This window comes from Phocoena phocoena, chromosome 1, assembly GCF_963924675.1.
Source record: "Phocoena phocoena chromosome 1, mPhoPho1.1, whole genome shotgun sequence".
Lineage (NCBI taxonomy): Eukaryota > Metazoa > Chordata > Mammalia > Artiodactyla > Phocoenidae > Phocoena > Phocoena phocoena.
This window is the reverse complement of record NC_089219.1, coordinates 86,244,426-86,259,084: the sequence shown is the minus strand read 5'-3', so window position 1 is coordinate 86,259,084 and position 14,659 is coordinate 86,244,426. Positions and strand designations below refer to the sequence as shown.

The 14,659-nt window shown below is 34.9% G+C and overlaps 1 protein-coding gene across 1 annotated transcript in view; it reads left to right on the top strand.

The window, feature by feature from the left end:
* Positions 1-13,945, top strand: part of DPYD (dihydropyrimidine dehydrogenase) — a 369,420-nt gene extending 355,475 nt beyond the window's left edge. The window contains exon 11 of the mRNA XM_065885362.1: positions 12,493-13,945. Coding sequence (XP_065741434.1) covers positions 12,493-12,723 — 231 coding nt within the window. The 3' untranslated portion in view covers positions 12,724-13,945. The remainder of the gene's footprint in view (positions 1-12,492) is intronic.
* Positions 13,946-14,659: the final 714 nt, after the last annotated feature.

Below are 14,659 nucleotides of genomic sequence, written 5' to 3'. Positions count from 1 at the left end.
ATCAACCTACATTTATTGAGCATCCACTGTGTATCAAGCACTGCTTTAGGCAATTGGAATACAGCAGTGAACACGTCAGATAGAAATTCTTGCCTTCATGGAGCTCATACCTAGTAAGGAAAGACACTCAACCAAACAAATAAATTGTCACATAAATGTATGTTGAACAGTGGTTAATGCAATGGAGAAAATAGTTGAAATAGGAGTAAACAAAGTGTGAATTTGGGGAGGGGCTATGGTGGAAGAGGAGACAGGACTTGCCATTTTATTTTATTTATTTATTTATTTATTTATTTTTTTGCGGTACGCAGGCCTCTCACTGTTGTGGCCTCTCCCGTTGCGGAGCACGGGCTCCGGACACGCAGGCTCAGTGGCCATGGCTCACGGGCCCAGCCGCTCTGCGGCATGTGGGATCTTCCCGGACCGGGGCACGAACCCGTGTCCCCTGCATCAGCAGGCGGATTCTCAACCACTGCGCCACCAGGGAAGCCCAGGACTTGCCATTTTAAAAGGAGTGGCCCAGGAATGCCTCTCTAATATGATGACTTTGGGGATAGAGATGAAAACATTGAGGGAATGTAGACATTTGAGAGAAAAAGTTTCCATGTCAAGGTTAATGCATTCACCCTTGACTGAGGAAGGCTTTTGGACTTCTAGGAATAGAAAAAAAAAAAGTCAGCATAACTGGAACAGAGTATGAGAGGATAGTATGTGGCGGTATGTGGTGAGGTCTTGTAAGTGTCCATAAGGTCTTTAGTTTTTACTGAGTGAAAGAGGAAACAACTGAACTGTTTTGAGCAGACAAACATCAAGATCTGAGTTAAATTTTAAAAGGACTGCTCTACTGATAATTGACTATGGGGGATTGGGTCAGAAGCAGGGAGGCTATTCAGGGGCTAATTGTTAAAGCGGCTGGATTATAGGAAGGAAAGGATCAGGGTCCAGGCATGGCTCAGTCAGAAGGCCAAAGCTTGTTGGGATGAACTGTGTTTATCAAAGTATTGGGAGGAAGCGATGGGTTGGTGGGATAACTTGTCTTATGCCTGCAGTTGAGCTTAGTGGAACTCAAGCGGATCTGGAGCTTAATTAAAACTAGAAGAACAAATGTTTGGATGTTTATTATTAGCTTACAAGAAACTAAAATGTTTACATGGTCTTAAAACTACTGAGCTGTGAGCTCTATGAGAACGGTGCCATGATCATCACTTTTTTCTTCCCCTGCCTAGCACAATGGATTCCACATAAAAAGTGTTCAACAAATAATTGTGGAATGAATGTTTTCTGGAGAGAATAAGCAACCAGGGCTTCTAGCATTAAAAAGGCTCATGGTTTCCAAGTTAGATAAATGTAATGACTTGATTTGGTATACATCAAAGAGGCCCAAGACATGGCAGTGCTAGCACTTATGAAACTGGTAAGTCAGTATCATCTACTTCAAGATACAGGTTTTGAAAGAATGTTCTCAGACAAAATTTCAACCTATACGAAGAATTTAATATCAAACCCAATTTCTTGGTATTTCTTCAATTCCTCCTATGCTTTCTACCCCCAGTACACACAAACTGCAATCACACTGGTTTCTTTGAAGTCAATGAAGATTGATATTTAGAGTTTTTCTCAAATATGTATATTGTTTATTGGGCTTTGGCTCTTTGATGGAATTTGGAAATAACATAATTTGTCTGTTGGTAAAAGGCCTCTCTGTCAGGCATGTCAGCATGTATATATCCAAAGCTGTGGTCTAATTCTCAAATGATTTTTGAATGGGGAGGGAAATACAGAACAATATAAAGTTTTCCCATCATTTAGTGGCAAATATGAATTATTACATAGGCCAGTTAGACTTAACAAGGAATTGTTACATGGTTAGTAACAAAGAACCATATAATTAGATCCAGAAATGTTTTAATCTACTAAGTTAGGAGGCACTACTAATAGGTTCTGCAGTGACAAGCACATCCCGTTTCTCTAATGCAGTGGTTTTCTTACTTCAGTGTGCATCAAAATCACCTGGAGGGCTTGTTCAACACAACTTGCTGGGCCCTAGTCCCAATTTCTGATTTAGTAGCTGTGGGATGGGCCTGAGAATTTGCATTTTTAACAAGTTCACTGGTGATGCTGAGGCTGCTGATCCACTACTCTAGTGTATCATCAATGTAGTTTCCAGCTGTCTAATTAGAGCCATAAGCAGTGTGCTGTTTGGGGGCACTTTCCATCTTAGTTAAGAAAGCATTAATGCTACAGGATATAAGGTTTGATGAAATGAAGATATGGAGGCATCATCAGCATATTGATGTAATTCTGATTCCAAATGTCTTTCAGTCTCCCTTGTGGCCTCACACACATGCTAAATAGGATGCTACTGACAAACTAGCACTGCTCAGCCATGGGTCCTTAGGGAAACCAGCCAATCATTCAGCACTGTCCTCTAAGAAGATGAGGGAAAATCTGTTAATAATTCCCTCCAGAACTTTCTGCAAGCTTAAATAGGTGAGATTAAATTTCACAGGATAACAGAATCCCCAAAAATGCTGGTATTAAAAGTTGTTGACAGATCAGATAGAACTGCAAGAATGCTTTAGGCAGTTGGGAATCCCTAGAAGGAGGCATGAAGGTCAGGACTCAACAGAACCTCTTGAGTTGATAAATTTAAAGGATAAGGTTAGGGAAGGAATTTGTAGTTCTTATTAATTATTACTGAGAAGAATATGATACAAAATTATTTTAATAGCATAGCCCCACACACAGAGAACACACCAAGAATCTATTGTTCACATAGTCAATTTCCCAATGGCAGCAAAACATGACAGGTCTTTAATTCTGCTATATTTTAAATGGGCTCTCTATTTTACTCCCTAGCACCCCTTGGCTCCCCCCCCCCCGTTTATTTGCCAAAATGGTAACTGATTTAACTTTGATAATGCCTGTTTCTATGTATTTTATCTATTCAGGACATCAACTATTTTGATAATGCTACTTTATTATTTTTAATAATAAAATAACAGAACCAGATTGCCTGGTCTGTTAGTCAAAAATTTCTTCAACTGTTACTACAACTCTGAAATAACACATCTTAGTGTGAAAAAATGTACCTTTTAATTGAATCCTTCTGGTACCACACAGCATGCCCCATAACAGATCATTCATGTGGCATGATTTGTAGGTCTCCCCTCAGATATTTTTAATATCAAATGATCATGTTAAAGCTACATCCGTAGATACTTTCATCATCTAAATACGGCTAGGTAAACATGCATTTTCCTACCAGTAGCTAATGTTTTCTAGTTTTTTAGTTATGAGAGATATGACCGTGGGACTATTTTTAGAAAATAAACTTTATACGCTGGCAAATTTAATTTTACTTAGTAAGCAGCTCTTCAATATTTGTCACCTGCACATCATTTCGGTTGACGTTCTCCACGGAAGGTGATCAAAGGCCTGTTAGCATGGTTGGAGATATGAAGGTACCTGCAAAAAAACACACACACACAATTGTCCCCAGGAACACAAAGTTAATTGATGGTAGTTAATGACTCCCTTGGTACTAAGATATTAAGTATGCCTTTAATAATTTATGATGATGTGGGAATGACATTCCAAGGATCTGTATGTGTTTACATTTTGAAAAGCCTGAAATTTCAGTGTAGTATGAGAGGTAGAATGGAACAGTCAAAAAGGAATTAACTAAAAGTTGAAGTACTTGGTTCTAGGTTATATATTCTAGTCTGATGTGCCCATCTGTAAAATAAGTGTTGTAACTATGCTTCTCAGAGTTTCTTCTATTTCCCCAAGTTCTGTATTTTGAACATTTAGAGAAAGATCTGTGAACGATATGGAATCTGGACAGGAAGGCTTTATCTCTCCATGGGATGAGAGCAACTCTGTACTGAAAATTTTAGCAATATCTATGAATATTACACTTGAAACGAGTTGCAGTTAATGTTTCCTCAGTCAGTTGGTGAGGTAAAATCTACTGCACTCAAGACATGGGTATCAAAGAAGCTGACAGGTGTGATTGTCAGAATTCTGCACTACCTGTGATAATTCAGATGGTGAGTGGAAAAAAAGGACTGTAAATAGGCCAGGAGCCAACAAATCCTGTGCCCATTCAAGATTATGTATTCTAAATGCTTAATTATTTTCAAAAATCCCAAGGGGGTGGCTGCATTGTGTTGACTTAGGAATATCTGTAGAGCTAAAAACGATGTACCTTTTTTTACCAAGTTTCCAATGCACATATATATACTATATATATGAAAAATATATATATACACACAGATTCATTAACAGTGAACATTTTAAACTGGTATCAAGTCACTATGAAACCTTATTAAATAATGATATTTTGTTATTACTCTATTAAACTTGATGTTGCTATTACTCTGTTAACTTTTATGTGAAATTTAGAAGCGCCTCTCTCATTAATAATATTCATCTCAGCTTTCCAATATCTTCTTTTCTTTTATATAAATTGAAAATATTAAAAATTAATTTGTATAATTTTTTAAACACACGTTCAACATGCACACAATTTAAAAGATAGAAATAAATGAAAACCACGCATGGATTAATGCAAAAACCAAAAAAAATTGTCATTCTTTTTAAAGTGATTTCTTTTCTCTTAAGAGGTGAGCTCATCCTTCAAGGTCTGCTCTAAATGTCATTTCCTCTTTGAAGGCTTCCTTAATCCCATTCTAATTAGCCTCTCCCTCCTGTGAGACCTTATGGCTCTTTATGCTTCCTATATTAGAGCACTTACCGCATAGGGTAGTTATTACTTTATACTCATCCCACAAATTAAAGTGCAGTCTCCTTCAAATGGATTGGCTCATTCAACTTGGGTCTGACCGAAAGTATAGAATAGTGCTTGATCCAAGACAACAGATCAATGAAGCACGTTGAATAAAATATTTTAGGGACATTGAAAACCTTATAGGAAGACTTTAAATGAATATGAAATATTCAAAGTATATAATTTATATTTATGTATATACATATACCTCAAAATTACTTCTGATAGCTTTTAAATAGGTAGTTATTTTTATTTAATTATTTATATTTTAATTTAATTTTTTTAATGTATGATATTACAATATCAACCTAGTATTAAAAGTAGATTGAAAAATGTTAATTGTTCCTGGTCTTCAGTCTCTTAAAAAATAGCTGAGAATTCTTTTAAAAAAAAGGAAAAAAAGAAATTCAACCAATCAATGTATGAAACCAAAGGAAAAATGAATAAAAAGTTGTAGAATCAGAGAGGATTAGTGAGTTGCATAAAACAGAGGATCCTGATTTGTACAGAATTTATATGAAGAGGCATTTCAAGATGGAAGAAGGTACTACAAAAGCACCAAAGTTATGCAAAAGGTAATTGTGTGAGATACTCCAACATTAGCCAGGAATGCTTGACTGTAGCAAAATCTAAGATGAGGAACAAGAAGAGCTATAGTCAGATTTAAGAAAATGTTGTCAATCATGAGTGAGTAATGTTTAAAAATACCCTCTTCTTGTTAGAAAAGATGTATTTTATGATACCTGTGCAAAGGCACTCTAAGCCTATAAATTATGTAGGCATTGCATTTCTGGTTTGTGCAATTCAATCATGACACAATATAGTTAAGGGGCAACTATATCAAATGTGTAGTACAGCTCTCATGTGAAGAGATGTTTCCTTCTATTCAAGATTCTTCCATTTTAAAAGCTTAAAATTAAAAGAAGCCAAATGCTTGTAACACCATAGGAGGTACTAAAAGAAGGAAACTCAACTTGTGGTTTCAGCAAACTCTTTCGCCCAAGAAAAGAATAATTGAAGAATTAGCTTGTAGGTTCCAGAGAGTGGTAAGCATATCAAAATTGTTCTGCATTCCACCACAGACTGTGAGTCTGTATAAACCAAAAAGTACAAAATACATTAGGAAGTATTTAGTAAATTAAAGATGAGATCAAGAGTGGATTGTCAGAGTTTACTGACTCTTTGTCTTCCTTCGTCTCCTTGGTAACCAAAATAACCAGAAGATTGGATTGTGAAATCAAACTCACATGAATTAGAGATATAACTTGCATCAAGCTTTATAAATAATTTCAAGGATATAAGTAAACATGAAGTGTGGGGTAAACAAGAGGAGGTGCAAGACCGCTAGTACAGTTCTCCAGGTCCCATCCTGCTGCATCAGGGTGTGCTTTTGTTCAGAATAATGTAGGGTCTCTAAGTAACATTTGTAGCTCCATCACTTACACAAAAAGAAGCTGTTTTAACTATAAAGCATCTCCAGTTTATAGTCAGATAGTTACATAGTTTATTTGACTCTTTAGAGAGACCCTTGCTGTATAAATCCATATTTCCCAGGTTTTGTTTACCATAGCAATCCTAGACTAGCAGGTATATCTTACCAAAAGCTTTATGCAGATAAGGTCTCTCCCACTTTGCAAATGCTGGTAGTTTGTTTTCCATTAGCATGTTTACAAGGGGATTTAACCAGGTCACTTTTCTTTCTTTCTTGAGATTGACTTTCTTACCATCCTACATCTTCCCTTACCAAAGGAAGATAATCTATTCCATACAAGAATTTCTCAGTAACTAATTCCTACTCATCCTTCAAGATTAGTTTATGCTGTATCTTTTCCAGGATGACCTTTCTTGACCTGCACAACTGCTGTGTAAAATGCCCTTTTATCTGTCATTAGAACAGAAGGTGTTTATATGTTATCACACAATATAATTGCAGATTTGTCTGCCTCTATGAGATTTTTGAAAGTAGGGATTATTTTATTAACTGCAGCAAGCACCTAGCACCGTTTTTGTACATAATAAGTACTTAATAAATATATGGTAAATTTATAAATTAATTGGACTCATTATGTAGTATGAATAAATTTAACAGTGATGAAATAAAAGATAATATTGTCCAGGATTATCACTGGCCAAAGCAGACTACCAGACAATTTTGATTTGAAATACCATCTCTGAGGTCCTCACGTTCATACAGAATTGATAAATTGTTAAATGTCTAGCTATTAGAGCATAATCTTTACAAAGAATATAGTTTCTTCATATCGTTTCTCAAACTTTGGCAACTAGAGTTTAATGTATGCTAGTTTTGAATTCTGCTAATTATGGTTTATAACCTATGCTTACTTTGCCTATATGCAATCTAAAAATGAGTTGACATCATGCTTTTAATTATAGTAAATTAAGTTGTTTCATAATTTCCACAGTATGATGCCTGTAATATGAATCAGACCAAATCATCATATTACATAAAGTTAATCATTAAAATGATGATCATTATTGCATGTTATAGCACTCTATTTTTATTTCACTCTGCATCAACCACATATTATCCCTGAATATGGAGGTAAAAATCAAAGCTAAGAAGTGTTTTTTTTTCACTTTCCTCATACAGTATGAAAAGAAAGTAACAATTTGATTTACTGAACCTCAAAAATGGAACCTTATAGATGCTTTTGTCTTTTATTCCCTTGAGTAATTATTGGTGGAGAAAAAGACAAGAGGTATTTGTATGTTTGCTTGATGTACCAGTTGTTCCTCGTGAGAACAGGCTCCATCAAACAAGTAAATAAATATGTGTGCCATGAACAGAAGTGTCCATATACCAAACTCTGAGCTGCTGATTATTAATGATCATTAACAAACATTAGGTATTAAAAGGCACTAACACTGACATCTGTGAACTAATTAGCCCAGAAGGCTGATTAATTTGAACAATAAAATATTAAGACCCACAGCATGAGGTTAGACCACTGGTCACTTTGGTCCATCATTTTCATATGGCAGTGTAACTGACAACTGAGGAGAAGTACCATTTGCTTTCTGATTTCAAACTCAAAACATAGGATGTTCTGGTCAGGTAGCATGTCTTTTGCATGCTCTGTGTTCCTTGCTTTGGGATGGATGTTTAGTAACTGTTGACTCCACATACTACTAATTGGTTTTCCTTTTGTTAGCTTGAATGTCCTCTGGGTTTTCATATTAGTCATTCATTTTGGTAAACAAAATGTTATTCAATGTCTACTGTGTGCCAGTTATTTTGATAGATACTGATACGGCTGAAATTCACTTGATAACCTTCCATGTGGCATATCAGCTGGAGTATATCCTGATTTGCCAGGCATCTGTCTGAATGTTCATTTGTTTGTGCTCATCATTTGTTAAATATTTGAATGTCACTCCTGGACACTGGGGATAGAAAGTTAGTAAGATATTCTTTCGGTACTTAAAGAGGTTTTTTTGAAGTTTACTGTCTAACAAATAAATGTATTTAAATTCTGTTTTAATTTTCCACCTTTATATCTTGAGATGATATGTTTTATGTTTCTACTATTTGCTTTATGAAGTAGTACTTCTTTGTTCTAAACTTATCCTTCCTCTGGATTCAAGGAGTCTCCATTAACTAATTTACAATATTGGGTTCATAAGTCCATCACTTGGTTCCTGTATTTCATGATTATATAGTACCTCTAAACTTACTTAGACTAGGAAGCTTGGATTTCCTCTTCCCACTGAAGGCAGCCTTTATCCAGCCAACTCCTCACCTTTAATTTGCCTTTAGCTAGATCCTTTCCTGTTCTAATTCTCCTTGTTTTGAGAGTCAACAACTGGAACCATACAAAGTCTCATTATTTCAAATATACCACAATTTCTGCCTTTGGATAAAACTGGATACCACAGGATTTTGTTCTAGCCATATCAGGATTTTAGCTAAGCTTTGCCATCTCTTAATATACCTTTGGTTTCTCTGATCCTCAGTTTCTCTTCTGTAGGAAGGAGATAATACTTCTTGCCACAAAGTGTTGGTTGTGAGGCCAGCAAGCAGCAGAGTGCCAGAGGTCGGTTGATAAATCTGTAAATCATGATGATATCCAGGGTGTTATTGACTTTTTGAGTCACAACAGGGAGAAAAACTTGGTTTGAGGAAATACTTAAAAAATAACTAATATATAGGTGTCATATCTCCTGTGTGAAAATTAAAATGAGTTATGTATAAAGCACTTAAAGGATAGCTGCTATATAAGTATTTATTATTATTATTTTTGTCTTGTCAGACAGATGTCTTAAACAGTGAAAATAAATTCCTCTGTTGTCCACAAATAATGCAAAGGATATTTCACTTAACATATGGCTTCACTTACTTTCAATTCTCATTTTCCTAATATTCCCCTATTGACTAAGATATATCTTATTATCTCAGTTCTTTTTTCAATATAATATCAATACTTTCCAAATAATTACATATGTTCGTCATGTCTTTCTATCTTTCCTTTAAAAGTTTTTTCCCCTCTTTTATGTAAAATGAAAAATCTAGGTACCTAATAGCAAAATAGCAGGAAGGAGTGTGATTTGTGTCTGCTGCCCAATAGTCTAATCTTAAATGTTTGAGAAAGTAAATAACATTACAGGTTTCAAAAGCAGAATTTTAGGGCTTCCCTGGTGGCGCAGTGTTTGAGAGTCCTCCTGCCGATGCAGGGAACACCGCGTTCGTGCCCCGGTCCGGGAGGATCCCACATGCCACGGAGCGGCTGGGCCGGTGAGCCATGGCCGCTGAGCCTGCGCGTCCGGAGCCTGTGCTCCGCAACGGGAGAGGCCACAACAGTGAGAGGCACACGTACCGCAAAAAAAAAAAAAAAAAGCAGAATTTTAGAATAGTCTTTTTGGGGGCCAATGTATATACATTCTGACTTCCGTGCACTGTCAGATAGCAGGCATGAATACTAAATATTTGGTATCAACCCTGGCATATATGGAAAATTATGATATGAGCTAAGGATACATTAACATGGTTTCTTCATGTTCATAATTCTACGTAGGTTTTAGAATATAGGTTTTAGTCAAAAGCCATGGTAAGAGTACTACTAAAGCATGTTCAAGCATAAATCATTGGTAACCTTATTTTAAATTCTTAAAAGTTTTGATTTGTTTGCAGTGTTCAATTTTTGTTTCTAAATTAAACGACAGATTTGGCAAAAAGTATGTGAGATTATCTACATATAATAATATATACTGTCTAAGTATTCATAGTTAAGAAGAGTAGAATGGGACAAAACAGACCCTAAATCAGTCTGAGACATGCTCTCAATATGTGTACAGCCAAGTTCAGGGTTTTATTTCTGCCCTCCACAGAGAGGACTACTATTATAAATACACATCATGTATTGATTTGTTCAAACCATAAACATTTGGCATTGTTATCCAGTCAAGTTTGGCATTATCATTAAAATTTAGCATCACTTGACATTTTTGAACCACAATAACTGGTTTATATTGAGCTATAAAGCACTGTATTATGCAAATGGGACAAAAGTGATACAGAAAACATATCATGGTATGTTTTATTTATTTTTTAATTTGAGGTATTTAAGGAATATTTTGCTTTCCAGACATTGCACATTTTTATTTTGTAAAAATTTGAAGAGTAGTCCAAGTTTCTTGGGCCTTTCCTTTTTTTAACCTTTGTTGTTGGGCTACCTTTCTATTGGAGTCATAATCCTATTGCTAAGTGATACTAAATAGATTGAAGAATGATTTGGGGAAAAAGTGAATTCAGAAAATGACAACTACAAATAAATTGCATTTATTTTCACCTTCTACATGTTAAGTTCTGCTTTAGGTGTTTTACATTTCTGAATTGCCTTAAACAACACCACATACCAATTAGTTAGGTATTGTTATCCCCTTTTTATATATAAGGAACTTGAAGGTCAAAGACATTCAGCAACTATCCCAAATAAGCAGTGGAAGTGGGTTTCAAAACTGATTCAGTTCCACTTACTTCTGTTTTCCTTCTAAACCATGAGCAGTTTGAGATCCACTGTTCTGTATACTTACCACCCACACTACCCACTTATGTAGTACTTTTGCTATTGCTAACCTCTTAATTTTATAATGCAAAGTAAACTATTGTGTGATAATAGCTTAGGTAGTCCAATTTTTAAGCCATTAAAACCAGTATTCAAAAAATATCCTAAGTAAGATGTAGATTGAAATAGCTTCCTGCCAATATTTGGTAATATATTGCATTTCTCAAATTAAAAAAAAAATTATCAGCCCTTGAAAGAGTCATTTAGATTTTTTTTCTAATTAGCCCCACACTGTTATTTTAATATACTAGATAATTCTGTATATCTGTTTATAAGCTATGGCTCTATGCTTTATGTTATCTAAGAATTTTTCTTCCCCAGGAATCAATTTTGCTCCCTTATGGGCAATATTAGTCTCATGGGGAATACATGGTATAGATCTGTTGAGCTCAGAGACAGCTATAATCTACAATGACAGTAGTTCACAAAGTGTCACTTCTGGACCAGCAGCAAAGCATCACCTAGGAATTTGTTAGAAATGCGCATCCTCAGGACTCATCCAGTCCTATAGAACTAGGAACCTTGGGGTGGGCCTATGCAGTGTTTTAACAAGCCCTGTAAGGTGATTCTGATGCACTGTAAAGTTTGGAACCGCTAGTTACGGATAGAGCGCTGAGAGATGGGTCCATGGCTTCAAAACACCGTTGAGCAAGTTACTCTCTGTCTCAGTTTTTTCATCTTGATGTAGCCCAGATAATTCCTGGTTTGAAGCCTTACACACACAACTTTCTCAGGCTCACTTGTCAACTGAGAATCTACCTGTCTTCCATGGGGTAGGGAAAGAATAAGACTCAACACCCTCTCAACCTCTTTAGTGGGATGGTTTTATATCTTTTGGAAAAGACTACTCAACATACTGGTTAGGATCACATTAACAAATGCCTGTATTTCCTCCAAAACAGTAAGTGGAATAAATAAATATCAACATCCTGTCTTAATAGAAATCCCTTTCTGGGCACGAAAACAAACAAAAACTAGGGTGCCTAATTTTATGGCACAATAAATTATGTGAGATATGTGGAATAACTGGGAATTTGTCAAGAGGAGCATGCTTGTTTCCTGAAATTTTCATGTATATTTTTACACGAAAAGTAAAAATAAATCTTATTTATTTCTTGGTTCTACAGAATTCCTCTAATCTATTTTCCTACCTACCATTCTAATCACTTACTTCCAGAGACTGGCTCACCCACTTTATTGACTTTTTTCCAGCTTAGGTATATACAGTCCAGTAATAATAATAAGAATTTATTTTCATATAATGCAGAATTAAAAAGAGAACTTAACCTACACAAATGAAAGCATAAGGAGACCAGGCTACGATAGTGAGAAACGTCACACATCACCAACCGTAGGGCATATGCACAACCTAAAACTTGAGAAGCATCTTGTGATGCCATGATCTATAAAATTCCACATGACAACTTCAGTCTAAGACTCTCCTGAGTCAGTGATTTATAAAATGTGAATAGCTGATAACTGAATCTCAGCTTTGGTGAAAGAAAAAACTTCATGTTTATTTAAACATTATAAGCTTTAGCATGTATAATTGAATTAAAAATCAAATATTAAATAAAGAAACATTTTCGAGTTTTTCTCTATTCTGTTTCATTTTAGATGGAGCTTGCGAAGGAAGAAAAATGTGAATTTTTGCCTTTCCTGTCTCCACGGAAGGTTATCGTAAAAGGTGGGAGAATTGTTGCTGTGCAGTTTGTTCGGACAGAGCAAGATGAAACTGGAAACTGGAATGAAGATGAAGATCAGATAGTCCATCTGAAAGCCGATGTGGTCATCAGTGCCTTTGGCTCAGTTCTGAGTGATCCTAAAGGTAGAGTGTTCGGGAGCTGAAATGTGTTATGAATTGTCTGTTATTTTACTGCCATAATGGTTTCCAGCTTTCAGGGAATTGTTTTTCACTTGAACATTCATTTCCTTCTTCTAGTATGGAATGCAAGAAATCTTGATTTATAAGATGTAGAAATGGTATTTAATGTTTACAGAGAATTATTTTTAAAGTAGTGGGAATTGAAAAGAACATTAATCTTTCTTTTAAGCTTATAATCAAAATACATGTTCTACTTTGTAATAATTTTTGCCTTGTTTCCTCTATAAGAATAGCTTTTTCTTCAATTAGACCTAGAGTAAGAAAATGTGACAGATAAGTTGTAAGAGCCAATCTTCAATAATTCAAGCAAATTAGGATCTAATGAATAGTCAAAAATAGAATTCATGTTGACTACTATCTTCATGCCAAATCATCACTAGAGACATCAAAATTATCAAATTAGGAAGTTTGAACTCCTGTCATTTCATTTAAATGGCATAAATGGACATGCTAAGAAAGAACAAAATGCTTAAAAAAAGACAATGAGAAAAGGAAATGTTTTATATAGCATTCCAAATGAATAATAAGTCAACCAACTAAGACTATTTTGTGTTAAGTTTTCCCCACACACAGTGTTTCTGTGGACCATTGTATATAAAGCTTAGGTACCTCCCCATGCCTTCATTTTGCAAATCTTTTACCTTTTACTACACACTGTCAAAATGACAATTAACTATTTTATTAAATAAAAGGAAAATAAAAGAAAGTTTCTCTCGGTCAGAGATTCATTAAGAAAAACAGTAACCAAAAAAAGAAAAAAATCTAAACCTGACGATTCCTATAACTTTCTACTATATCTATGCTAAAATTACATTTTGTGTCTGAAATAGAAAGAGATATATGCTTGGAAATGTGCATATTTCTGCAACAGATAAGTGAAAATTTTAACCACTCATCAAGATATTTTATCTGCAGGACATCAAACATCTTGGTATTTGGAAACATCCAGATGTTTAATGTCATCAAGATAAATGTTTTTGAATAGCTGGATGATGGCCTGAATTTGTCTCTTTTCATCTAGACGTTTATGTGATATGTAGACATAGTCACAGTGTGGTTTGTTATTTGTTGATGAGTTCAGCAAGGAAAAAAAGAACAACGTATACATTGCATTCTATTATCTAAAAAAATCATACTGTTCTTACTGCTCTGCATATGACCAAAAATTGAGTAAAAAGTTGAATCCTATTTAACTTGCAATTCTGTTGATTATTTGCCTATCAAAAAATAATTTATTTTACCATCTAAATTTATGTTCCAAAACTGACAACTCTAATATTAAGAAAAATATATCTTTTCTTAAGCAAACTTAAAGTAGATGTGACTTAGAAGATCATAGAAAACAGCTTTCCAAAGCTTATGTTCCTGTGTGTGTAAAAGATTTAACTTAGTATTTAAAATATGAAGTAGGAGAAAAGAGAATTTGATTTATTTGTGCTTATTTGACGAAGTCATTTAAGAATTTATTTGTGTATTTTATTCCAAAATTCACTTGTGTTTGTTTCTTCCAGTGCTCTACATGTGTTACCCCTTATACATTAGAGAAATCAAGGAAAAATGGTTCTTCACTTTCCTTTCTTCCCCCCTCCTGCTGACTTGAAAAACAAACTGCTTGGGAAATTTTTCCTCAAACAGAATTACTTGCTTTATGAAGGCCCTTCAATATTGACATTAATAAGAGCTACTTTCAAGTTAGAGGGGAGCTGGAAGAGTTGGAATATTAAATAGCATTCATGCCTCTACTGCTTTCTAAATATATTCAATATTGTTTTTTGAATGGAAAGCATTTAAAAAATAGTAGAGAGAATCATTATTTGTTAGAAGTTGATCAAGAAGATCTTATCTAAATGGTATTTAAAATCTTAAAATAGTAATTTCAAAGAAAACTTTCATGTGCAC